Source organism: Polypterus senegalus, chromosome 14, assembly GCF_016835505.1.
Source record: "Polypterus senegalus isolate Bchr_013 chromosome 14, ASM1683550v1, whole genome shotgun sequence".
In the NCBI taxonomy this organism is placed as follows: Eukaryota; Metazoa; Chordata; class Cladistia; order Polypteriformes; family Polypteridae; genus Polypterus; species Polypterus senegalus.
Window position 1 is genome coordinate 31229432 of NC_053167.1, and position 25194 is coordinate 31254625.

Sequence of the window (25194 nt, forward strand, 5' to 3'; positions counted from 1 at the left end):
CTACACAGTCTGGTCTTCTTCTTCTTTTTTGTTACATACTCCATGTCCCAAGTTACTTGCTGTCTACAAAGTCTTTAACTTTATACTACTTTATGTACAGTATTCATTGTGAAGAGTACAGTGTTGAACTGCGTTAAATAGTAATTATGGTGATGTACGGTCAGGAAGAAGCAGGACCCTAGCCCCCATGACACTGAATGGCATTAAGCAGGTCCTATGAATGTTACTGTATGTTTTATTCCAAGAGACAGTGCTCATGGTGCAGACACTTACCAGAATAGCAGTCAATTGTTTAGTTGTTTTAGAGAGAGCCTTGTGACTTTATTTGACCCTCACTTTTTGCCTTGTTTTATTAATTTCTCATAAAACAGCCAGCACCATTTAATTCTGCATGAAATGTATGCTTCCTAACGTGACATTTTGTGCTTCTGGTATCTAGTTGACATTTTATGTTTGTCTAGTGTGTTTATGGTTTGCCTTTTTTGTTAAATGGTTGCAAGACATGGATGTTATCCAGTAACCTGAGACAAAGACTGGATTTCTTTAGTACTGTGTGTCTTTGGTGAATCCTTGCGTACCTCTGGTTTGATTTTGCATCAAGCGAGCTGTTGCTCATGGAGTCCCAAATGAGGCACGTTACCTGCATTGTGAGTGAACGTCAGTTATGCCACTATGGCCATGTGGCACAATTCCCCAAGGGTGATCTGGCTTGCAAGATTTTTATTGCTAAAGACCCAAGTGGCTGGACCAGGCCAAGGGGACGCCTTCATAACACCTGGCTCTGGCAGATAGATGGTCATTTCTGGATGGTGGGACTGAACCCCTCGTCTGTCTAGGGGGTTGCCAACCAGGATCCCGAGCTGTTTTGTCATGTGGTAGGTGCGGCAACATGCCTGACCTGACCTGTGTGGAAGGACAGCCCTTGGGCACAGACAGACAGACACCAATTGTGCAGAAACACACGTTTGTTTCTTATAAAACACATCTGCGCCCTTTTCATCTTCTCTTTCTCTCGCCTCCGCTCCCCTCCTCACAAAATCCATCTCCTTCCACCCGACTCTAGCTTATCTAATGTAGTGAGGTGGCCCCATTTATAATGCCCCGGATGTGCTCTAGGTGCTTCCTGATAGTCTTCCGACAGCACTTCCTGGAGTGGTGGAAATGTGTATGAGCACCCGGAAGCACTTATGGGTGTACCTGCAATTACTTCTGGCTGTGCTGTATTCCAGAGCTCTTTAATCCTCCGGGCGCCCCCTGGTGGTGGTGGCCACAGGCCCCAACAGGGATGAGCTTCCCAGTTGCAGACCAGGGCGGCTACCTTTCCGTGGCCAAGGGGAGGTATTGTCCCTCACGTGGTAGGGACCCCAGCCGTCCGCCACACCTTTTAAAACTCCATAAAAATTGAATGCTGTGACCGATCCTAGTATGTTTAGCTAGCATTAAGCAAAAATAAAGTAAATACCATATAAATTTTAACAAAGAGCCGGCTATCTTATACGTGTTTTTGCTATTACTGTTACATTTGCCCCCATGGTGTTACTGTCATGTTTAGAGAAAATATAATGGGTTAAAGAAAAACTGAAGTGTGGCTGTTTGCTGTAAGAATGAAGGCTCATCAAAAGCGGGCTCATCTCATTTAAAAATATATATGTATCAGATTCATCTCTCCTTTAGTGTGTCAAATCAGATGTAAAACATGCAAATTCATAATAAGGATGTCACTGTGTATCCATGAACTTCAAATGAAGAGGGTATTTCAAAGATTACTTTGTGAATGGCTTAGGACAGTCAACAAATCAACAAAATAATAAGTTTTGTTTAGATGCTAGACTGATTCCCTTGCACTTATGAAAAAGCCTGATGGATTTACGTGTGTCCCATTGTACATTTACTATGCAGTACTTTGCTCTTCAGGAGATCTGAATTAGATCTGAGATCTTAAATCACTTGCATTGTCTGGTCTACCAGAGATATTATTTGACTAGATGAGGAAGTGATAAGAGCTCCTAACAACTTGATTACTTCGAACATGAGTAGGAATTTGAAGACAGCCATTGCTGTATATTTAACATTGATAACTCTCCTGTCCAAAGGTGCCTACCCACAAGTAACTGAGTGCAGGTCCTGTGCTCTCTCTCCAGTGCAGAATCCAGGCAATAATTCTGCAGAACTAAAACAACATGTGTCTATGTGGGCTATGATCGTGTAGCATTTTATAGATGGGGCATCAGTCCATTGCAAGGCACACTACAACACAACTCTGGCCCTTAAAGTCAAGTCAAGTCAACTTTATTTATAAAGCACTTTACTTACAACAGCCGCTGACCAAAGTGCTGAACATAGGCTAAAATAAATTTAAACAAAACAAACTAATAAATAAGTAGATAAAATACAATCAAATAAAACAAATTAAACCATAGTAAAAACAACTAAACAGAGTAAAATCAACTGCTCACACAGGATCAAACGACAAACCAAAAAGATAGGTCTTAAGAGCAGACTTAAAAATGGGCAGTGAGGAGGCCTGTCTAATGTGGATCGGCAGTGAATTCCAGAGCCTTGGAGCCACAACGGAAAAAGCCCTATCCCCCCTGAGCTTTCGCTGAGTCCTAGGAACATCCAGAAGCAGCTGACCAGCTGATCTGAGTGAGCGGGAAGGAGAGTGCATATGCAGCAGCTCAGCGAGGTAGGGCGGAGCAAGCCCATTTAAGGACTTAAAAACAAATAAAAGAATCTTAAAATGAACTCTAAACTGAACAGGCAGCCAGTGCAGTGAGGATAATATAGGTGTGATGTGCTCATTCTTTCGCGTGCCAGTTAAAAGGCGTGCAGCAGCATTTTGCACCAGCTGCAGCCGAGACAGGGTGGACTGGCTAACACCAACATACAACGAATTACAATAATCCAATCGGGTTGTAATGAAGGCGTGGATTACTGTTATAAATTGATCTTTGGAAAGAATGTTTTTTATCTTCGCCAAACGTCTTAGCTGAAAAAAAAACAGATTTCACCACCGCACTGATCTGACCGTCCAATCTAAGATTCTCATCTATCCTAAAACCCAAATTTGTAATGACAGGCGTACCATATTGTGCAAGGGGACCCAAATCCACAGGAGCAGAAGTAGAAAAAGACCCACTGGTGCCCCCAGGACCAAAAACTATAACCTCTGTCTTATTTTCATTTAAACTTAAAAAATTCACTGCCATCCAAGCTTTCACCTCTTCTAGGCACATAACCAACATTTGTATGGAGTAAGCATCCTTGCGTTTGAGGGGTACATATACTTGAGTATCGTCTGCATAACAATGGAAAGCAATTTTATGCTTTCTAAGAATAGAGCCAAGAGGTAGGAGATACAACGAAAATAGCAAAGGAGATTCGTACTTTGGTAATGGATGGGTAACAGTTTTACGAGAGAATACTACAGTTTGAAATATTTATATCCTACATGGATGTTGAATAAAACTTTTATAACTGTCTACACAATTTTTGGAATGTGGTTTTTTTGTGTTTACCAGCCGACAGTTACTGTGCTATTAAAAGTACTGGCTCTGCATTAACCATCACACCTTTTTCACTTGCAGGACACCCTCTCACACAGGATTGTCAGCACTCTTTAATCTGGTTAGGAGTTCAGGTTTACACTTTATTTTACAAATGCAGGGTGTGCTTAGTCTTGCTGTGTGTTTATTTGTTTTGCATGTACAAATCAATAAAAATTGAAATTTGTTATGTGTTGCATTCCTTCGCATGGATAGGCACTTTTTGTGTTGGTTCTTGCTGCCCACTGGTCACTTGTATTCTTTGCAAAATGTAGACTGTACAACAGTTCCAGAGAACTATATTCAAATACAGTGCAAATAAGTGAATTTACATCTGTGTCATACCCGGCCATAATGTTTACATTCTAAAGGACACCCAACTTAGGAAAATATGTGCAAGACTTGCTTCATAAATAAAGCTGCATTATATTTTAACATTAACATAATCAATTGTTTACAAGGTGTTTTTAAGAATGGCTCCATTTACTGAAACAATCAGTAGTACTAGGGTGTTGTACCGTGTTAGCCATTATGAATGTAGTGACAAGTCAGGTGAAATGACACCTTTTATTGGCAAGCTAAAAAGATTACAATATGCAAGCTTTTGAAGCAACTCGGGCACATCTTGCCTGAAGAAGGGGCCTGAGTTGCCTCGAAAGCTTGCATATTGTAATCTTTTTTAGTTAGCCAATAAAAGGTGTCATTTCACTTGACTTGTTACTGAAACCATCAGTAATTATTGTGTGATACAAGTCTAGGCACATGTCTTCAGTATGGTTCATTCTTATATATCACTTGATATCTTCCATGCTTCCTTCTAGCTTAACCTTCCGCCTTTCACCCCGATTCTGTACATACGTATGTATACTCTGACTACATCGGGCAGAAAGTGCTTTCCAATGGACTTGATAAGCTGCCGCAAGTTCAGCTTCTTCTAATAGTAGGTCAACAGTTTTCAGGTCACCCACAAAACTTGACCTTCAAGTGGTATGTGACCTGTCTGGTTTTCATGTCCTCTTTGTATCTAGAGCACAGCAAGCTTTGGAATACAATGAGTTGGAAGACGTGGTTTGTGTCCGGCTCAGTACATCCTGCGTTCTGTAATGATGTTTTCCAATGAAGGCTACTCCACTTCAGCACCTTAACATTTCTAATATTCTCTCTCTATGAGATGCTGGTGAAAGACATTAAGCTTGTGAGCAATCGATTTCATGCTCCTCCAGGTTTTACTGGTATAGATGGAAGTTGGGATGACGATTGTGGCATACAGTCGAATTTTTAATGCTGTACTAATAAACGAGGATGACCAGACATGGTGTAAACACTGGAACACACCAGTTGCCTTACCGATCTGACATTTCATGCCCCTTTCCACGTCGCCATCATTTGATATGACACTACTGAGGTATGTGAATTAGTCATCCTCACTGATTTACAGTACATGCTGTCCGATGATTATTTGCACCCTGCATTTATTGTTAATCATTAAACATAAAGCAAATTACTGGGTAATGCAGAATTACATTTTTATTTGCACAGAGTGTAAAGATTCATTCTCTTTACTTTTTAAAAACCAAACAAATTACAGTACTGATTGTTATGTATTTTGATTATCTAAGATGATGACAGAACTAAAGGCTGTGAGTAGTATGTGTAACACAGCTATGGTTGGTTTTCTCCTTATTTAGATTAAAATACAATAGGGACTCCAGAAATTGGTTCACTTTAATTATCTTCACGTTAGTCTACCACTACACTCGGTTATGCACACATCCAAATACTCAAGTGCTCCATGCTAGTGGCTTACTGGTTGGTGGAGATCCATGTCTGTCTTTTGGAAAGAAGAGATGTCTTCCATTTAGTGGGTCATACTTGTATACTGTTTGATGTGAAGTACAGGAAGAATCCTGGGTCCTTATTTATTCTTAACTCCTGTATACCAGGCAAGTATGTCACAACCCAGCAGTCCTAGTAAAGAGAGGCAGCATACGATCCTTTCAGTATATCAGAGCGTCTGAGATTTTCTCATGGCTGCATGCTTTCTCGAGGAGTATGGGCATGCAGGGGCCAAATGGTGTTGTAAGCCAGAGGAAGAGTGGAATTGCGGTATTTTGCTTGAGGAAACCAATGCAAGTAATCGATGATCCCTGGCTGGGCCATAATGGCAGACTTTTATAATACTGTATACAGTATAACTATTACAGGCTTTGTTTGTTTGGTATGTATATTGCCAGCTCCATATTGTTATTGTAGCATTTGTAATTGTTTTGACTTATTGGTCCAATTGGTATTAATCCTATCAACACATTTTATAGCATTGCCTTTAAACTGAATAAATTATTAAAGTGACAGGCTATTAAAATCATAAAAATCAGGCTGGAGAGTTTTCGGGTTCTTTTCATATATCCCAATGTGCCTACTTTCCATTTCTAAGCAACTCCAAATAACAGTGCTCTGTTGATCCCTACATTGAATGTTCTGTATTGTTCCTTTTTGATGCTTGTCATCTTGATTAGTAAACAAAAATTTAACTTGGGGCCTTATTTTTATGTAAAAGACTGATCACAATTAAAGACAGAAATATTATGCTACCTTGCATATTCAGACAAGAAGCAGACATGTAAAGGTATGTGAGAGATAAGTTCACTTACTGTAACTATGGAACATACTACTAGCCACCTGACAACTGCAAAGCACTAACGCCTGTCACATATTTGGGGTAGTTGAGTAGCCTTGTTGTCATCTGTCCCAGGGGACTGCACATTCTCTTTGTGTTTGTGTAGGGTTTTCACTGGTTACTCCAACTTTTCCTGCCACATCCCAAAGACATTGGGATAAATTGGTAATTCTGAATTAGTCCAGTGTGTGTGTGTGTGTGTGTGTTGTGAGAAGGCCCTGTGATGGCCTGCCTTGCACCCAACCCTGAAAATTAACTAGGTGTATTAAACATAATGTAAAAGCCCAGATTTCTAAACTTAGCTTAGCTGTTTTTGATAAGTCAGAATGGAACTTATGTCATTATTTTAAAAAGATGGAAAGATGAATTTACCATTAGCATCTGCTGTTTTCATTTAGGCTGGGGCTGAGACTGTAACCTAAGTTCTAACATTCTTCCTCTAAATAGACTAGGCCTCATTATTTACTTTTTCACTTGCGTCCCCATTTTGCTTTTCTGAAGGTTTCTGGGACCATCTGTGAACTTTTTTAGGAGACTGGTTTCTTCCCTATATGTGAAACCCTATCGTTCATTCGTTTTTTCACCACTTATCCAAAACTGGCTTACGGGGACAACAGTCTTAGTAGTGAGGCCCATATGTCCCTTTCCCCAGCCACACATTCCAGGATCCCAAGGTGTTCCCAGGTCATTTGGGAGATATAATCCTGCCACTGAGCCCTGGGTCTTCACTGGGATTTTCGTCTTAGCTGGTCATGCCTATAAAACCTTCACTGGGATGTGTCTGGGCAGCATCTGAATCAGATGCCTGAACCACCTCAGATAGGTATCTCTTGATGTGGAAGGTCAGCAGCTGTACTTTGAGACTCTTCAGAATGTCTGTGCTTCTTACCCTGTCTCTAAGGAGAGAGCCCAGCCACCCTGTGGAGAAAACTAATTTCATTTACTTGTACCTACGTTCTCATTCTTTTGGTTATTACCTTACCTCATGACCATAGGTGAGGGTAGGAATGTAGATTAACTGGTAAACTGAGAACTTGGCCTGACTTATCTCCTTCTTCACCGCTATGGATCAGTATAATGACCGTGTAACTGTGTTCGACTCCCTCATCCATCTGTCTCACCATCCCTTTTCCCCACACTCATGAATAATACCCTGAGGTACTTAACCTTCTCCAATTGAAACAGTAACCCCACTTGGAGAGGACAGTCCAACGTTTTCCTGATGAGGACCATGGTCTCAGATTTGGAGGTCATGTGAAATCTGTGGCTAAAATGTTTAATGGGGCCATTACAACTCTGCAGTAACTGATTGATTAAAACCTGTGCCATCAAGCAGATGACGAGCCTGAACCCAAAGCCTTATTTCTGTGTACACTATTCTTAAGTACATGTACTTGCTTTAACTGCTTGGATTTCATCACACATGTTGTGTGTAACATGGAGTATCAATTCAGTTGGATCACAAAGTGAAAGCCCTTGCTGATTTATTTTTTTTAAGTGATTTGAAAACTTTTAACTTTAATGAAGCTCTGCATATATACAGATATTAAAGAAACTGGCAGAACTGGGTGTACTACACAGCACAAAACCTTGATTAAAAAAATAAACCTGAAGCAAGAATATAAGAAAATAAGGGAAGGAACAAATTTGCAAAGCATTGATTTCCTCAGTGGTTAATATGTGAGTAAGTAGGCAAATATCCATCATTTACATTTAATGTAGTCATTATAAAAGTAATGCCTTCTTAGAGCCCCCCCTTTTAATGGAAATGACTAAAATCAGAAAGGTGGTCTCTTTCAGGATCCTGGTACTACTGCATAAGCAGTATTATGACACTATTAGCTGTAAAGGTACTGTGTATCTTGTTATTACCTGTCACTTGTGCTGCTTATAGAGGAAAATTCTTCAAATATGTCTTTTTTGCCTTCTCATTCTGGAGTATTTTATGTACATTAATAATAATTTACACATTCCCAAATAACTCACTTTATTTCTTAGCAACTGGGGCACAGTCACATTAACACGGCGTGCCTGAAATCACAATGTGACTTACTGATGTCCTTTAAACCTTTGCATAAGAGGAGTCCTATCACAGAATGTCATCACCATCAGGAAAAAAAGGAAATGGCATGTTGTGGTTCAATCAGCTGCCCTCCTTGCTACTGAAGTTTTATGGGGGGGTGTAGTTTCAGTATGTGCAATAGGTAGAGTAAATTGAGTGGAAAACAGAAGAGAAAGATGAAATAGAGAGAAAGATCTCATTCTATTGCTCAAAAGTACCCGGCATATAGATATTCATTAAATATTGAGTTGATTATCAACATGCTCCCTACTCCATTAAGTATTATATTAAAATCCTGAAAAAAAAGTCTAGATGAAGAATAAGGAGATTATCAACATATGTTAAAACTGCATGTTCATGCAATACTCATCCATCTGTTGTTCTTAGAACAAATACCACATCATAAAGTTACTTCAGTCTGTGATACAGTTTCATCTGCTTTGTACAATGCAGGATTTGGAATTATAAGACGTCAGCTTGCTTGTGATGCGGCTAGCAGACATGGGTCATTAGCACTGGGCAACAGAAGGTAGCCAGCTTTTCTGTTTTATAGGCTTAGAGCAAACCGATGACATTCATCACTAAAGTAGAGTTTGGCGCCAAGCAGTGTGACCTACGGAACGGACAAGCTGCAGTTTTAACTAGAAGGTCACATTTTCAGATCTTACCCGGGGCATGGATTCCAACTGTATGACTAGGTTTGTTTTGGTGCTATTTAAAATTAAAAATATTTACTGTATGTGTGCATCCAATGAAATACAGAGAAAAAACTGGAAGTAATCAGACTTTATTTAGTAAATACAGTGTATACTGGAGATTTGCATCGTGAGGTACTTTAGACTACAAGGTTACTGGTCGTGCCCCACTTTGTGGTCCAGAGTTAGCCACTTAACCTGCCTGTGCTTCAGCTGTAATAAGTATCTACTGATTTTGTATGTCAATTTAGACTAAAGGTGAGAGCCAAAATATACAATAAGGGGAGACCCGGGTTTGCTTCCCGGGTCCTCCCAGTGTGGAGTTTGCATGTTCTCCCCGTGTCTGCGTGGGTTTCCTCCCACAGTCCAAAGACATGCAGGTTAGTTGCATTTGTGATCCTAAATTGTCCCTAGTGTGTGCTTGGTGTGTGTGTGTGCCCTGCGGTGGGCTGGCGCCCTGCCTGGGGTTTGTTTCCTGCCTTGTGCCCTGTGTTGGCTGGGATTGGCTCCAGCAGACCCCCGTAACTGTAGTTAGGATATAGCAGGTTGGATAATGGATGGATGGATGAATTAAGGCTGAATGTAGATTGTGGCTAAGCTATTTTATCTCCACATCAGGGGGCGCATGCTAGCCCCTTCCTCTGTCATTCTCCATCTGCAATTAAAGGGTTAAGCACACATTTATTTTCAGCAGATGGTGTGCCGCAGTTCTCAAAGCTCATTGCAGAAGATCAGACCCATTTTAAAGTATGGCTCTGTTAAACGACAGTAGCAAAAATAAAAGGAGTGCTGGGAGTTTGAGCGCATGCTCAGGTGTAGTTCGGTGTAACATTCATTCCACTTTCTGAGACAAATCAGGTGCTAGACCTGTGCCAACTCAAAATAACAAATGTTTCATTTGGATTAAAAGCAATTACAACATTCATCAGTCCTGATCTATCACTGGTAGCGGCCTCTGATCCACATCAGAATTTGTAATGAATGAGTGACTGTTATTTCCTTATACAGTGAACCCTTGACTTACTAACTCAATTCATTTGCGAGGGCTGATTGTATCTCAAGTTGGTTGTAAGTCAAGACTATTTTTCCCATAAGAAATAATGGAAATACTCATAATGCGTTCCGAACCTCCCACAGCAACACTTACTTAACCTTTTCATAATAAAAAAGGGTTGTATAATGTGCATAATTTACCAAAAACGCCAATAATTTTTCTAATGCAATAACCAAAAAGTTAGAAAAGCGCCTAGCCTACCAGAAACAACAATTTCATACCGTACTCACCATTTAAGTTGACATCTTTGGCTTGCAGGAAGGGAAGAGGAGGAGAATGAAATTGAAGGTGGTTATTGTTTCGAAGGAGCTTCATTATACAAATCTTTTCTTTGTAAAATTGTCAAGATGGTGGATTTTGACATGCTATACATATTAGTGAGATCGGTCACACGAATGCCACTCTCATATTTCCGTACAATTTCCTTCTTCGTTTCAATTGTGATTGCTTTCTTTACCTTCTTTACCTTCTCTTCCTTCATTAGCTTCTTTTCTAGCTTTTTTGGGGCCATTTTGATAACAATTATTGAAATAAATTATATAAATCACTGCAATGACCGAAATTACATCCACAAACACATGTATCTGGGCTCCGACTGACAATTACGAATGCTTTCGGCTGTTCGCATGTCAGGCCGGTCGTATATCGAGGGTCGACTGTAACTTAGTACGAAATCCAGTTTTTACAGCAACTGGCATCTTAGATTACAAATAATTGACTGAATAAATACATTTGATTTGAGAAAGAATTGGAAATATACATTATATATTATAAATTTTCCTTTCCATGTATGTGACAGTGATTGGTATAGTGAGTTACTTGGCTTACATGGAAATAAATGTGCTGGAAAGATTTTTGCAAAGAACCATACAGAACACTTTTTAAGGGAGCACAGGATACCTCAACATATTACGTAACATAACTTAACTTTATATTCCCATGTTTAAACAAATCATCCACCAAAGTATTTGAATTGTGTTACACTTTTTCAATGTACAGAACATGAAACATAGTTGGTACTGCCAATTAGCAGGTAGAATGGTGTGGCAAGTAACCTGTGTGTATGGTTGTACCAAGAAGAAAGAAAAAGTGTGGCTATTCCTTAAGTGCATACGACAAAAAGCAGGATTTAGCTGTGGAATTCCAGCTTATAGCTTGCTGCTTTTAAATAAGATACTGATGAAAAAGAGGAGGGTTAAGTATTTATAGATTTTAAATACAAATCCTGAATGGAAAAAGTCAGAGTATTTCCTGGATACTAAGAAAATTGACTGTCCTGCCTTTAGTTTGGTAGTACCTTCTTTGCAAATGGAGTTGGCTACGGACTAGAAATCTTTGAAGTATAGACGATTTCTATAGTTCTAAACAAGTTTGTGTTTTAAGATTACATATCTGCCTTCAAACAGGTAATATTTGTTTTGATTTTTGGATATCTGTGAAGCACAAATAAGTATATGTGAGTAATTCAAGGTCAGAGAAGTAGGATTTTGGTACTTTAGAAGGCTACAGAGAGATATGTCTTTGCTGTACAACTTTCTTTAGAGCGTCATATGTGACAAAGGCCAAAATGAGGTGTTCCGATCCTTTTTACTGTTTCTTTTAGTGTAAGAAAAAGCTTGATCTCTTCTTCACCTTTTTATGTTACTCTAACTTCCATGAATAAGGCAGAATGCTTTATGCCTCTGGTGAGAATAGAAAAATAAATCATTTAAACTTTGTGCTGAAACACTATATAGTACTGAGCCATACTCTGATGGAGATTGAGTTTTTGTAAACTGACTGAGCCTCGGTTCATATCTTGGTTGGGATGCCCTCTGTAAAGTGCTTGCGTATTATCCCAGAGTTTGTTGGATTTTTCCCCCAGGACTTCAGTTTGTCTTCCACAATACAAATATAGATGAAGTTGATCAGTGGCTCTGAATTGGCTCTATGTGAATAAATCTGGTATGTGTGTACCATATAATGGACTGTTGCCCCATCCAGAACTGGCTCAAAGCTTGCAGCAGATGTTGTCAGGTAGACCTTCATGGACAAGCTGTATCAATTAATGGTGGGATAGCTGGTTACAGATGCATGTACAGTGTACCTGGAGGCAGACTGGCATAGCACTAGGGGCAGGCTTCTACCTTATTCCCAGTGCAAGTGGTTTTCGCTGATCCTGTACGTGAAAATAACACATGAATATCGAACAAGAGAATACTGTATTGTGCAGATAACTGATTTCTGTGTAATGCTGTGTTTAGGGTCTCTTGGTGCAATGGGGGCTGGACTGTGGGTTTTGCTTGCAGCAATGAGCTCCTGTCTAAAAATGGTTTCATTTTAAAGAGAACCATTTTCTTATCTTTTTTGCTTTGTTTATCTCAAGGGATTATCTTTTTTTTTATATGATGCCTCTGCGTCAATGTCTTTATTACATTTCTGTCAGCAAAGATAAAAAAGCTAAACCTTCTGGGCAAACAAATGCGGTTTCTGTTTTGTGCAGGGGTAGCTTGGCCCATTACATCATGAAATGTGCTCTTAAGAGATGACAGGAAATGATATACTGGTCATTTTTACACGAGTCCCAAAATAAAAGTAAAGCATGCAGTACAGGCTATGGAGATTAACTTTAACTCCATTGACATTAGTTTAAAGTTTCTGAAAATGTTTGTAAAGATCCCCCTTTAATTACAATTTTAAATATGTAAAGCGCTGTACTGCCTAAGCCCACAATGCAGTCTTTTGAGAAACTCAAGAAGTAGGCGGATATGCCTTGTCACTAGCCACTAGCTGGACCTGCTGTTGGAGTCCTTCATTTTTTAAATGATGCAACTGTTTGGGGAGGAGAGGGGGGTTGAGTTGGTTTGAAAGAGTGAAGGGGTGTCTGGGGAGAGGCACATCTTTTCAAACATTAAACTTCTTTGTGTGGCGAGAGACTCAGAGGCACTTCTCCCTCAGGAAGTGTGGCCTGCAAAACGAATTACTGTTGGTGACTGGGGAGTGTTCATTGAAATGTTTTGAAAAGCCTCAGTTGGAATCTAAACTTTAATTTTAGGAAATTCCATTTATTCACATTCATTTTTCATTTTATGGACTCTCATAGGTTTTAATTTCAAATGCTTTTTTTTTCACATTAATTATGTAAATGTAATATAAAACATTAATTTCTTGTCAATGCCTGTTTGTCAGTACTTTTGGAAGAGCTGCCTACTTTATGTATGTAGTTGTAGCTACTGACAAATAATTATTAAATACAATGTACTCTAAGCTTATCAAGCCATATTCTCTCTTTAAAAAACTTGACATCTGTGTCTTGGCTACAATGTAAATGAAAGCTATTATTAGCCAAAAGTGATACAATCCAAATATTCATTTTACATGTATTGTATATGCTAGGTAACAAGTTTAACAGTAGAAATCTTAAAACTATTAAAATATATTTCTGTTTTTAGTCGGCATTGCCCAATAACACAAAAATCGCAGGCAAGTAGCAACACAGGTTCTAAACCCACTCTCAGTCATTGTATCTGTAGAGTTTATCCATTTTCCCCTTGTCTGCATCATGTTTTCTTTTTCTGTTTTGGGTTTCTCTCATAACCAAAGATTATTTGCACGAGATGAATTTGCAATTTACCACTGGCCCTGTGCAAATGTGTGTGTGTGTATTTGTGATTTGGCCATATAATAGATTGGCATTGTGTCTAGCTTTGGTTTCTACCTGCTGGTGGATGCTGCTGAGATAAGCTTCTGACAAAAAAAAGACCTGAAATTGTTCAATCAGGTCTTAAATGTTATGTTAAAACAGTTCTGCCAAAGGGTGAGAAGATGTAACTGTGCTGTTGCTGCCTCACACCTTCTGGAAGGTGGATTTGAATTCTAGCCACATGGCTGAGGGCCAGTGCCATTCTGTGTGGGGTTTGTGTGTTCTTCTGGGGTTTGCTTGTTTTTTCTCTGCATATCACAGTTTCTTCTTGCTTGGCAAAAATACACAGGTCAGGCTGTTTGTTGGCCCCCTTGACAATTTTCATACGGGTGTGTGAAAAAAGTATTTAAATGTATTTGTCCTGCCATGAACAGCGGTCACATTTAGGGTTCCTTACAGAATTAGATCTTACTTCCTTGTGACCCTTTAATGGAAATATGAACTCAGAAAATGGAGGTTTACTAAAGGTAAACAAGTTCATTTTTATGGTTGATGTAATTGAAATCAGAAGATCAGAAATTTGTTACGTAATCAAACAAACAAATACAAAATATTTAAAATTACAGAGCATTAGTGGATAGTAGTGTCCAAGCACTATGCTTTCATGTTTATCATCAGGAAGGAGTAAGCCTTAATTACTAATCAGAAATTCTCGCACTCAGGAAAAAGAAAATCCTGTTGTGAAATACATTTTCAATTCACTGATGATTACCATGCAGAGACGAGGGAACAGCAACTGCCAGAGTTTAAAGAAGTGCTGGTAATCCCAGTAACTCACCATTTATGAAAAAAGCAGACTGAAGCACTTTCACTTTTGAAAGAAGATCTCCATTTTATATACAGGCACTACAAACTCCTTGGGTTTCAAAAACGTTATTATTAATAAAAGCCAAATCAGCTGGCAAAGTGCAGTAAAATGTACTTTAAAAAAAGCTGTTCTTTCAAAAATTAAAACATGAACAGATTGGGGGCTTTGAATTAGTGAAGGAAAATTAAGACTGAAAAACACTCAAACACAGGATATGCAAGTAGTCTCCAGTGTTATGCCACACCATCTATCTGCAATAGTCCTTTATGGTTCTAACCAGATCCCAGTGAACAAGTTCATATACTGTAACCTCAACATTACAACAATTGTCAAGATACAAAAAAAACACAAAAAAATATGGGAACCAATAAAAGTTGACAGTGCAGTTAAAAATGACACATGCAGTTCAAATGAGAATACATTTTCATACTCTGTTTAAGGTAATCTTGTAACAATCTGCAGGATTTTCTACATTTTCTGTGAGGCTGCAGCTCTGTATCCTTTCTGGGAGGACACCTCTTGTAAGACTGATTGGCCTTAGATGACTTCACCAAAAGACATTTTTGTCACATTGTACAAGTACAAAGGTGGGTTGGGGGAACCAAACACAATGAAAGGGAGACAGAGTGCGAAGATGTTGGATGTTGTTTTCATTATTGTGAAATACCTTGTAATGACTTTCCTTAAATGTTTCTATATTAGTAAAATATTATTAAAATGAAGTCCATCATTATTGTTTCATGTTATAAATCCATGATGCTTTGTGTCTTGATCGGCTAATTAGCCACATTCAAGAGGGAATTATGTAAATGGGGAAAAATAGTTTGAATAATTATCAGAGGACAAACTAGAAAGGAGGGTAGACAGCAGCAGAGAGGAGAGGAGACAAGAGGAGAGTGCTGCAGAGTGACTCGAAGCGCCGGCATGGCTGTGCATTTTGCACAGTAAATGTAGACTGCCTGAGTACGGTTAGCCCTACTGGATCACTGGAGGTACAGCTGCAGGCATTGTAGCTGAACTTTGCACTGCAGCTCATCTGATTAACAAAGGTTCCACAAGACAGCCAGAGACATGTCACTTTTTTAATTAACTTACAAAGGTGTACCAAAAAACAGTTCAGTTGCAATGTGCTTATGGAGGAATTGTATTTAATCATCAAAGGATTAATAAATATTGATGGCTGGAAGGTATGTTAAAAATTGCTAGTCCAACTGATGGCTTAACAAACATGATCTTTTCTCTCAAATTTCAGACCTCATTATCTTTCTGCTCAGGGGATTGATTCCTACCTTGCGCCCAATGCCTCTAGGTGATCTTTGTCTCCCTTTGGTCCTATTAATTTTAGGATTGGACTTTGCATTACCTCAAACGTCCCCACTGTTTTTTTTTAGCCTGTACTTTGCTCCTGGCTTCTTCAGTCTTACATAATGGGGGAGGCAAAAGTAATACAAAGAGGGAGATTAGATAGTGGCCTTGCTCAAACATTGTACTACATCGACTTTATCCCTCGACTGGTGTTATTCTATTGTTGGTTGATTTTATTTTTGAAATCTTTGGCCTTTTGTCTGTTTTTCAAAGTTCAGTTTAAGTACCTTTTTGAATACCTTTTCCTTGTCTTGAATGATATTGTGCATGTTTTTGCTTTTTAATACTGGATTTACCTGCTCGTCAAGCCTCTGCCACATTTTGCTCGTCCTCATCGGCTCTCCAAAAGCTGGCACACCATCCTCACTGCTCGACTTCCTCTATGGCTGCAGGGACCTCTTGTGAGGGTTACCTTTTCTTGAAGGTGTAGGTGGGTGGCTCAGACTTGAGAAGGCTCAGTAAGCGGATGCCATGAATGAATCTTTGTATGCATCGCTTCTACAAAATAATTTGCAAAGTAAAAAAAAATTACAGTGCATATAGAAATATTGTAATTTAATTCCATAAGTCGTCATAGATAGAGAGGTTAAAAGGAAATCACTTCAAAGAACAAGTATAAGTTAAAGGGCTTTATTTCCACAGGTCAAACAATATTATTTTCAGGCTAAGGGAGGTTTTAGCCTTAATGTGAATATTAGAAAAAAAAAATCAAAGGACAGAGAGGTCAAAAGAGATTTCCAGCATTTGAGACAGCAAGTAGGTGAGCCACAGGAGGTCTCCTTTGTCACAAAGGTTAAAGAGAGGTACTTGTTTGGTCTGTGGCCGTACAGCTTTGCAAGTGAAAAGCCAGATCTGGAAGATTATTCTGAAACGGAAGAGACGCTTTTGTAGTTAGGCCGGCTGAGACATCTGGATTGTTGTAGAACTCCCTCACCAGCTTTAGAATCTCTCCTCTGCGCATGCTTGACTTAAATTGGTGTGAAAAGTTTCATAACAGAGAAATGACAGAGCTTTCTCTGTTTCGTTTTTCAGACGGACATATATGTTATAATAAGAGAGAATAATCTTCAGATGAGATTGTGTGGGGTAAATGTGGATTACAAAGATAATCAAAGGGCTGTAGTTAGTAGAGGGCAGTAAAGAATGCTCTATAGTAGAGTGACTACAAAAACAGTTTTAAAAATATTAAGTAAACCATTTGAAAGAGTGAGCACTTCCTGCAGCAAAAGAACTTGTTGAAGTTGCTTCGGAAGTTGAGCTAATAATAAATAACTCTGCTGTAGTAAGCCTCTCCATCTGTTCATATTCTTGTTTGAATATGTCTTAGTTGAGCTCTTAGTATGCTATAAAAGACAAGCTAAAGTGACTGGGAGAGAATGAGAAAACAGTCGCATGGAGTTTCAAGGTCCAGGCTGATAATGAACAATCTCAAAAACAACCCAAAACAACTTGATTTGAAGCAGCATTCACCAGTTCTCCCTGAACAACTTCTAGGAGCTTATTTTGATGGGGCAGTGCAGTTGTTAGAATCCATACCATCCTGCCATCAGCTAATCACCTACAGAATTTTTATATGCAAACACATCCAGCAGATAGCTGGGCAGAATGTGTGAACTCAACCAAGCAAATGATGTCAGATCAGCTGTTGGATGGTTTCCAGCACCCTACATCAATCCTTCTTCATGCAATTAGATCCTTTGCATTCTGTGGTATTTTAATTATATTTTTAATTTTTTTAATTTTTTTTTCTTGATCAGGCTCATTTTGTCAGGAAATAATATTTGGAAACTGAGAAGTCTTATATTTTTTGATCAGTTGACAGGCTCTGGATGAGGCTTGCAGTTATTTGCATTCTTTTTTAAAAAAAAAATATAAATGTGCTGGTTAGTTCTGCTGGTACTGACAGATTTGCTAACTGATAAGAACATTAATTTTCAAGGCTGAGACAACCTAAACTAATCCCACCACTGATCCTAGTAACCTCCAGGATTTACCTGCTGAAAAGACTTACAGGAACCCCCCCAGACTGCAGGATATGTTAAGAACTGTCAAGTGCATTAATCTGTGTGATTTAAAACATTTCAAATAAGACTATTTTCACCCAAATCGTTCCATGTAGAATAACTGCAATGTAAGGAAATATTTTGTTACAAAATTTCAATGAGAACACAATTGTTTTATCCACTTTCTGAATTTAACTGTCCTAGCAGTACTGGGGACAATGATGAGATACGAGTCCAATGAAAAATCTGTCTTATACAATCTTAAAAATAATGGCATTTTTTGTTTTTTTACAGGGTTGTGGTGTTTCTTGTAGAACTATTGCTTGCACAATTTAATTCTGGGGAGAGTTCTTTGCATATGAACTTTATGCTTTGATAAACTTCCTAATATGTAGGGGAAAAAAAGTGAAATCTCTAATGGCTACATAACAGGACACCACCAGATTAAGAAAGCCTGAACTTGTGTTATTGTGTTATTGTATGTAGGAAGAGTTCTTTTGAAATCCTGACCCATTGGTATTTCACAAATCTGTTATCATCTAGTCATTGTTATTTACTGTATGGAACCTGTTATTAACCTGTTTCTGGAACCTTCTTGTGAATAGGTCTTTTGAGAACCAAAAATAGTTACACTATGGCATTGCTTTGAAGAACCACTCTGGTACTTGACGAGCATAAATAATGAACAATACTAGAAGCGAATAGAAGATGGCAAAAAAAGACAAGCAAATTCAAATATTCAGAAATAAATGATTATCATTTTTAAACATAATTTATCCAAGAAATCATTCAGTTAAAGCAATAGTGGGTTTCAGTCCTAATCATGTACTGTAAATGATGATCTTTATTTCAGGCACAAGGGCTAATTCCTGACTATCTCTGGTTGCTTAGATAGTATATTTATTCTCCCAGTCCATAAAGTGGCACTTACCAGTTAGGGTAGGCATTTCCATTAGAAACCTACAGAGATGTACAATTGTAACAAAGTACTCACAGAAGTCTTTACCATAAACAGATGCATTATAGGTCAAATCAGCATTCTTCCCACCAACCATTATTCATTATCAAGTTGGTTCTTCAAAAACAATACAAGTTACTGTGAATTTCCCCTTGGGGATTAATAAAGTATCTATCTATCTAAGTTAAAAAAAAAAAAGAAAAAAAAGCACATGTGAAAATCCAGTGCATATTTATTACAGATGTGCACACTTTTTAGCAAGTCTTGGATGACACTGCTGGAAATTAAGAGCAAGTGCATTCAAGATCGAAAGCAGGAAATACTACTTAACACAAAGGGTCGTGGGAAAACAGAGTCATGTAACTGAAGTGGAGACCTTGATGGCTTTTAAAAGAAATCTGGATAACATACTTTTAGATCTCATCTACAACAATCAGCCTGAAAATGCTAATCTATTTAATTTTCTTTTCTGTGTATATAAAATAATAAAAAAACACTTATTTTTGAGTATTTCTGAATGTCAATAAACTTAAGTTGAATGCAGGGAAAACTTCTTTTAATATTAACAGCAATAGTGTTAAGTAGCAGTTGTAGTATTATAAAGGTAGAAGCTAACATCTGAACAAGATCATAGCTGGAGAAGAAATCAGTCGTGGATATTCTAAAAAACTGAGCTTGAACCTTTGTGGTAGAGTAATGGTAATAATTATGTGGGCCACTAAAAGTGCTGACATGTGTGGATATTATAATTACAGTACTTCTTTTATATTTAACTTGGGAATTGCCATCACTAAGCATGTATTAGATGTTATGATTTTTTTTAGTCGTCAATTTACCCAAAACAAGCCACAATGCGCAGTCTGTGTGAATACAAAGAATTCATTAACAAGCAATTGGAAACGACACTCAATGTAGAACACAACACGCTCAGCTCCATAGTTACTTCGTTCCAAGTATAAATGGAAGACCAGAAGTCTTAACAGTACTGAAGTTGCTCAGAGCCTGATTGAGTTTGCCTAGACTTTCTACCTATCTCTTTATTTTGTTTTTTAATAAAATTAATTTGAACCCAGTCTTCTTGTTGCCTCTCATATCGCAAACATCTGTGTATTTGGCTGATCGTTAGAATAGAAGTAACATGTCTTCTTAAAAGATCATTCCACATCTTGTGCTGTTTCTGTCTTGTTATCAATGACTGAGCCATATTCCTGCTATAGCCATCAGACTGGCCAGTCCTTCATGGTACGTACTTATAGGAATACCCAGTTAGCCAGTTACAGCAAAAGGCTGATCCTATTTTATGCATCACTATAAAGGAGCATTAGGTGACGCTGTAAACTAGAGCTAAACACATGTAGTCTGTGTGTAGAAATATTTTAAAAGACATTTTTATGAAAGATTGGTGAATTCCAGGATGAATAATGTAAACTACTTGGAGGTGATCACAGCTGGGGATGGAGGAATTTTGATAAATGTCATGTCTCCAATTTGCCCTTAAAATACTTTTTTTTTTTAATCTTTTGACCCTGTTTGGAATCTTTTTTTCATTAAAGCATTTCTTGCCTGGCTCCCACTGTTTTTTTCCTCCAAGCAGAATGAAGTGGTATTACTTTTGTAGCATTAAGCTTTCCATACACTTGTAATCATTTTAAAGACTGAGTGTTTGAGAACAACACAAAATCCTCTGGTTAACACTGACATTATAAGTTGCAATTCTTTTTGTCTACAATTACACTCAAACAAATTGCAGCATTACTAATTGCTTTATAAAATAGTCAGCTTACTTGGATATTTGACAGACCAATGGCATATCAGGTACCATAAGGTATTCACTTTGTTCTGAGATTTTCCAGGTAGGGAAGACAGAATTTTTGAGTTAGGGTGGTAAGTTAAGTTCACTAAATCATGGCACCAGATAGTGGAAATGTGTTGCATTTAGATTGGTGTATGCAAGTAAAAATGTTGCTCTACTCTGAACATGTGAACCAATATAATCCTTTTTAAACGTATAATATAAATCTATGATTGGTTGATAGATAGATATGAAAGGCACTATATGATAGATGTATAGATAGACCTTTATTTGTCCCCCTGGGGAAATTTAATGTTTTACACAAGCTCTTTAAATAAACACATATATAGATAGATTGTATTTCACCCTTGACATCTTTTCTGTGGAAACTGGTTTACCTGATATGGAGTAGGTGTAGATTCCAGTGACTCTAAGCAAAGCAGAACTGAAGTGAGCTGAACTATAGTTGGGCCCTTTGGATGAGTCATTCTGGTTTGTGCAGAGGAACATTAATATACTGGCCTGCCTAAACAGCAAAGACTGGGTTAGCTTCCATTCTAGTTTAGATCATACAGCAATTTTAGGTAGATAGTATATTAAAAAAATAGAAAAATCACTGCAAGGTTAATGGCAGATTTTTGCTAGATAGTAAATACTGTGCATAAATGAAGAAAAAGATGATAAAGTGTTGGGGCCCAGGTAGATGCCCTGTTTAATGTCCCAGAAAGAAAAATAAAAATCAAGTTGTTAAACACCAAAAAAAAAAAAAAAGCCAACAGCAATTTAGGCGTATCTCTGCCAAGGCTCAAGTCACTAGCTCCTGTAAGATCCAACCCCTTGGTTAGCTGGTTTAAGACTTAATGATGACAGTTGGTTAAGTTCTTGGTTTTATAGCCCAGATATATCTGGGGAGATTCATGGCAGGAGGTCTCCTGGAAGTGACTTTAGATATCTTCTGGTGGGTTTTACCTTTATTCTGAAGGAGAAAATGGAACAGTGACTAGTTCCTGTACCACAACCTTAATATTCCCCACTTTGTTTTCTTACATGACAGCCCGTTAGACACTCCTGACAATGAACTGTTGTTATCTTCTTTGAGTAGCATAATGGCTAAGGCATGACAGCTGTCCACAAAGGTGTTATTTTAGAAGCACGTTGATTGTGGTTTAGAGTTGGAAGTGACATTTATTATAAATAATTTAAAGCTTAACAAAAGCAGGCAGTGTGAAATCATTCTAGTGGTGTGGAGTTGAAGTGAAATCACTTTGGTGTGTTGGCAGAAACAAGTGATTACGTCCCTAACAGCCTCAGGAATACTTCTTCTCTGCAAAACAAATCCCTCACTCTGTAAGAGTTTCTTAATGGATAGACATTCTCATTTCTTTTTTCCTGTCTATGGTAGGTTTTTAGCACATAAGCTGTTCCCCCCCCTAAAGCACAAAGATGTATGATTAAAATTGACTAACACCTCTAATTTGGCCTAATATGAACAACTATTGAAGTTTGCGCAAATGTGCCCTGCGATGAAGTGGTGCCTCATGCAATGCTAGTGCCTTTCACCTGTTACCGCTGGCATGGTGTCTGGCTCCCTTTGAGCACTTAGAATAAGTGGATTCAACAAATGCTTATACTTGTACGAAAGTTCTGGAGATTGAAGTGATCTGTTGCCTGGGTTTGAGTCAGCACCTGGTCACAGCACTGGTAGACATTGCTTGCTCTGTAAGTATCTCAGTGGGTTTTCTGCCCACATCTCAAAAATATGTTAATGAATTAGGTTCACAGGCTGCTCTGAATAAGCCTTGTGGTGGTGTGAGTCTCTGTGATGAACTAGGGCTCCATTTAGGGCTGCATCTGATTCTACAGGAATTGGTTCTGGCCTCCTCTGAAAATTAACTGGATAAAGTCATTTTGAGAACTTAACTAATAAAAAAAAGTTTACAGATATAATGCTTCCCCCATGAATTAATACACTGTACTAAATACCAAAAAAATATTAGATGCAACCACTTTACGAAAATTTGGTCATATGAAAAGTAATTTCATACTCGTATCTGTTGTAAGAACCATAATGAAGCTGAATTCTTGTGGTTATGAATCTTAGGGATGTTGGTTGGCAGCCGTCATCATGTGCAGCCTCCACATGAAATTAATGCAGGAAACACTCTATAAATAAGTGTTGCTAATTGCTTTTGTTTACTTAGATGACAGCAAAACGTATGTGCTAGATACAAACAAATGTAAATAAGTATCCCAGAACTAAACCTTCACAATGTGTGGCTCCATATTTGTCCACTTGACACCTAAAATGCAAACTAACAAATGTGGCAAACTGGATGAAGTGCTAAGGTGAAATGGAGTGAAGAGAAACTAAGTAAACGTGGGATAAATGAAGCTTGTGGTAAATCTAATTAAACAAAGTTGTATCAAAATGAAACATATTTTACATTTTATAACAGACCTTCATACCAGTTTTCCGTGTTTAACCCCCCACACTTTTATTTATTTTTGCTTCCAGGTAGCAAAGGATGTCTCAATCCGTCTTCACAATGAGTTAGAAGCGGTAGAAAAGAAACGCTGCAAACTAGAGCAGGAGAATGAAGAACTACTGCAAAAAGTTCTCGACCTGGAGGTGGCCAAGCAGGTTCTTCAAGCAGAGTTTGACAAAACCAAAGAGGTGAGTACCAGTCAAGAGCTCCTTTCAGACTTAAATGGTAGGAACATTTTGGTCGGGGTTGCTTCTGAATGGACATCTTAAACAAAATGAAAGAACAGATAAGAAATCCTGCCCTCAATAAAGCTGTTTACCCATGTACTTTATAAAAGTGGCTCTCTAGTTTAGTCCTGGGATCTCATTGTGTCTGTAGTTTCACAATCTGTGTGTCAATATATCTTAAATTGGTCTCAAGGTTTCATTAGCTGGTCTTTTTGCTTGTATTCCATATTCAGAAAAGCATAGTTATGTATGATTTACATTTAAAATAAATTTTGAAATATTCATACTTTTGCCATAAATTTAAATGCATAACATTCTCATTTTCCTATCAATTCTCCTTTTTTAATTATATCCTAATAGTGACAATTAATGACAAGCAGAGTAGACTACAGGGCAAATGGCACTGAATGCTGAAAGGATACACCTACTTGAGTGTCATAACCACTGGTTTGCTCGTTATTAAATAATGGCTTAGATGACCAGAAGACATGTAAATGTGTGAGGAAATTCGGGATGGTGAATAGCAAAACCTTAAAAGCCAAGATTAGAAAACATAGCATTACTGTATTCCCATCAGTCCTACAAAAATGCTCGCTACATTTCAATAAAAAGTTCTTGATTGACTACAAAACATTTAAAACTGGGAAATAATAGCTTGTGTAATTAAAGTTAGAATGTCACACACTGTGAAAATTTGGGAAAGGTTTATAGAGAGAAGTCTGTGGAAGAGACCACCATTAGGGAGGAGCAGTTTGGTTTTATGCCAGGGAGAGGAACAACTGATGCAGTCTTTGCATTGAGATAGCTGATAGAGAAGCATTGAGAAAAACAGAAAAGATTGAATATGGTGTTTATTGATTTGGAGAAGGCTTATGATAGACTGCCATGTCAAGAGGTGTGGAGGTGCATGAGAGAAAAAAGAGTAGCAGAGACGTATGTGAAGATTTTCCAGGATATGTATGAAGGACTGAGCACTCTGGTTACAAGCAGTGTTGGGTAACAGACAAGATCCCAATTAGAGCAGATCTGCACCAGAGATCTTCTTTAAGTCCTTACTTCTTTGATCTGGTTATGGATGTTTTGAAGTAAAGTAAAGGTAAGGTTTTTAAGACAGTGGCAAAGCCAGCATTGATGTTTAGAGCTGAGACATAGGCAGTAAAGGGAGCGCAGGACAAGAAGCTACATGTGTCCCAAATGAGAATGTTAAAATGGATGTGTGAAGTTACAAAAAAAGAACATAATAAGAAATGAAACAACCAGAGGTACAACAAACGTGGGAGAGAGATCTAAGAAAAAACAGGAAAATAGGTTGAAGTGTACGGGTATGTGATGGGGAGAGACAGTCAATATGTGGGAAAAGAGTGATGGGAAGAGAAAGAGAGGAAGGCCAAAGCGGACATGTATGGGTGAATACCAGTAGATCTGAAGGAAAAGGATCTGACTGGGGAGCAGGTGTACGCCCGAGCTATATGAAGAAGGTTCATCAAGCACATTGACCTCACATAGAATTGGGAAAGGGTGAAGAGGAGGAAGAGGAAGAAGTAATTAAGGCTATAATCCAATTAAAAATGAGAAACTGCTTGGGATGAAACCCTGTAGCCACCATTTTGCCTCCAAGAGTGAACTTCAGATCCACTAGTTTAGAATACCTGTCTTTGAAATTAGTACATTTTAATTTTGATATGAAAATATTAGAGGCTATCTAGTTACAACATGGCACTCAGGAAAAACATTAAATGATTATTTTAATAGGAGCTGGGTGGCATGGCAGAACAGCTGGCTTTGAATCTTGTTCCCAGTTATTGTGTGGAGTTTGCGGACACTCCCATATCTGGGTGAG

At 38.3% G+C, this 25194-nt stretch overlaps 1 protein-coding gene across 3 annotated transcripts in view; it reads left to right on the top strand.

The window, feature by feature from the left end:
- soga1 (suppressor of glucose, autophagy associated 1) overlaps positions 1-25194 on the top strand; it is a 141196-nt gene that overhangs the window by 12040 nt on the left and 103962 nt on the right. For all 3 annotated transcript variants that reach the window (XM_039776562.1, XM_039776561.1, XM_039776563.1), the window contains exon 3: positions 23157-23315. In XM_039776562.1, coding sequence (XP_039632496.1) covers positions 23157-23315 — 159 coding nt within the window. The remainder of the gene's footprint in view (positions 1-23156; positions 23316-25194) is intronic.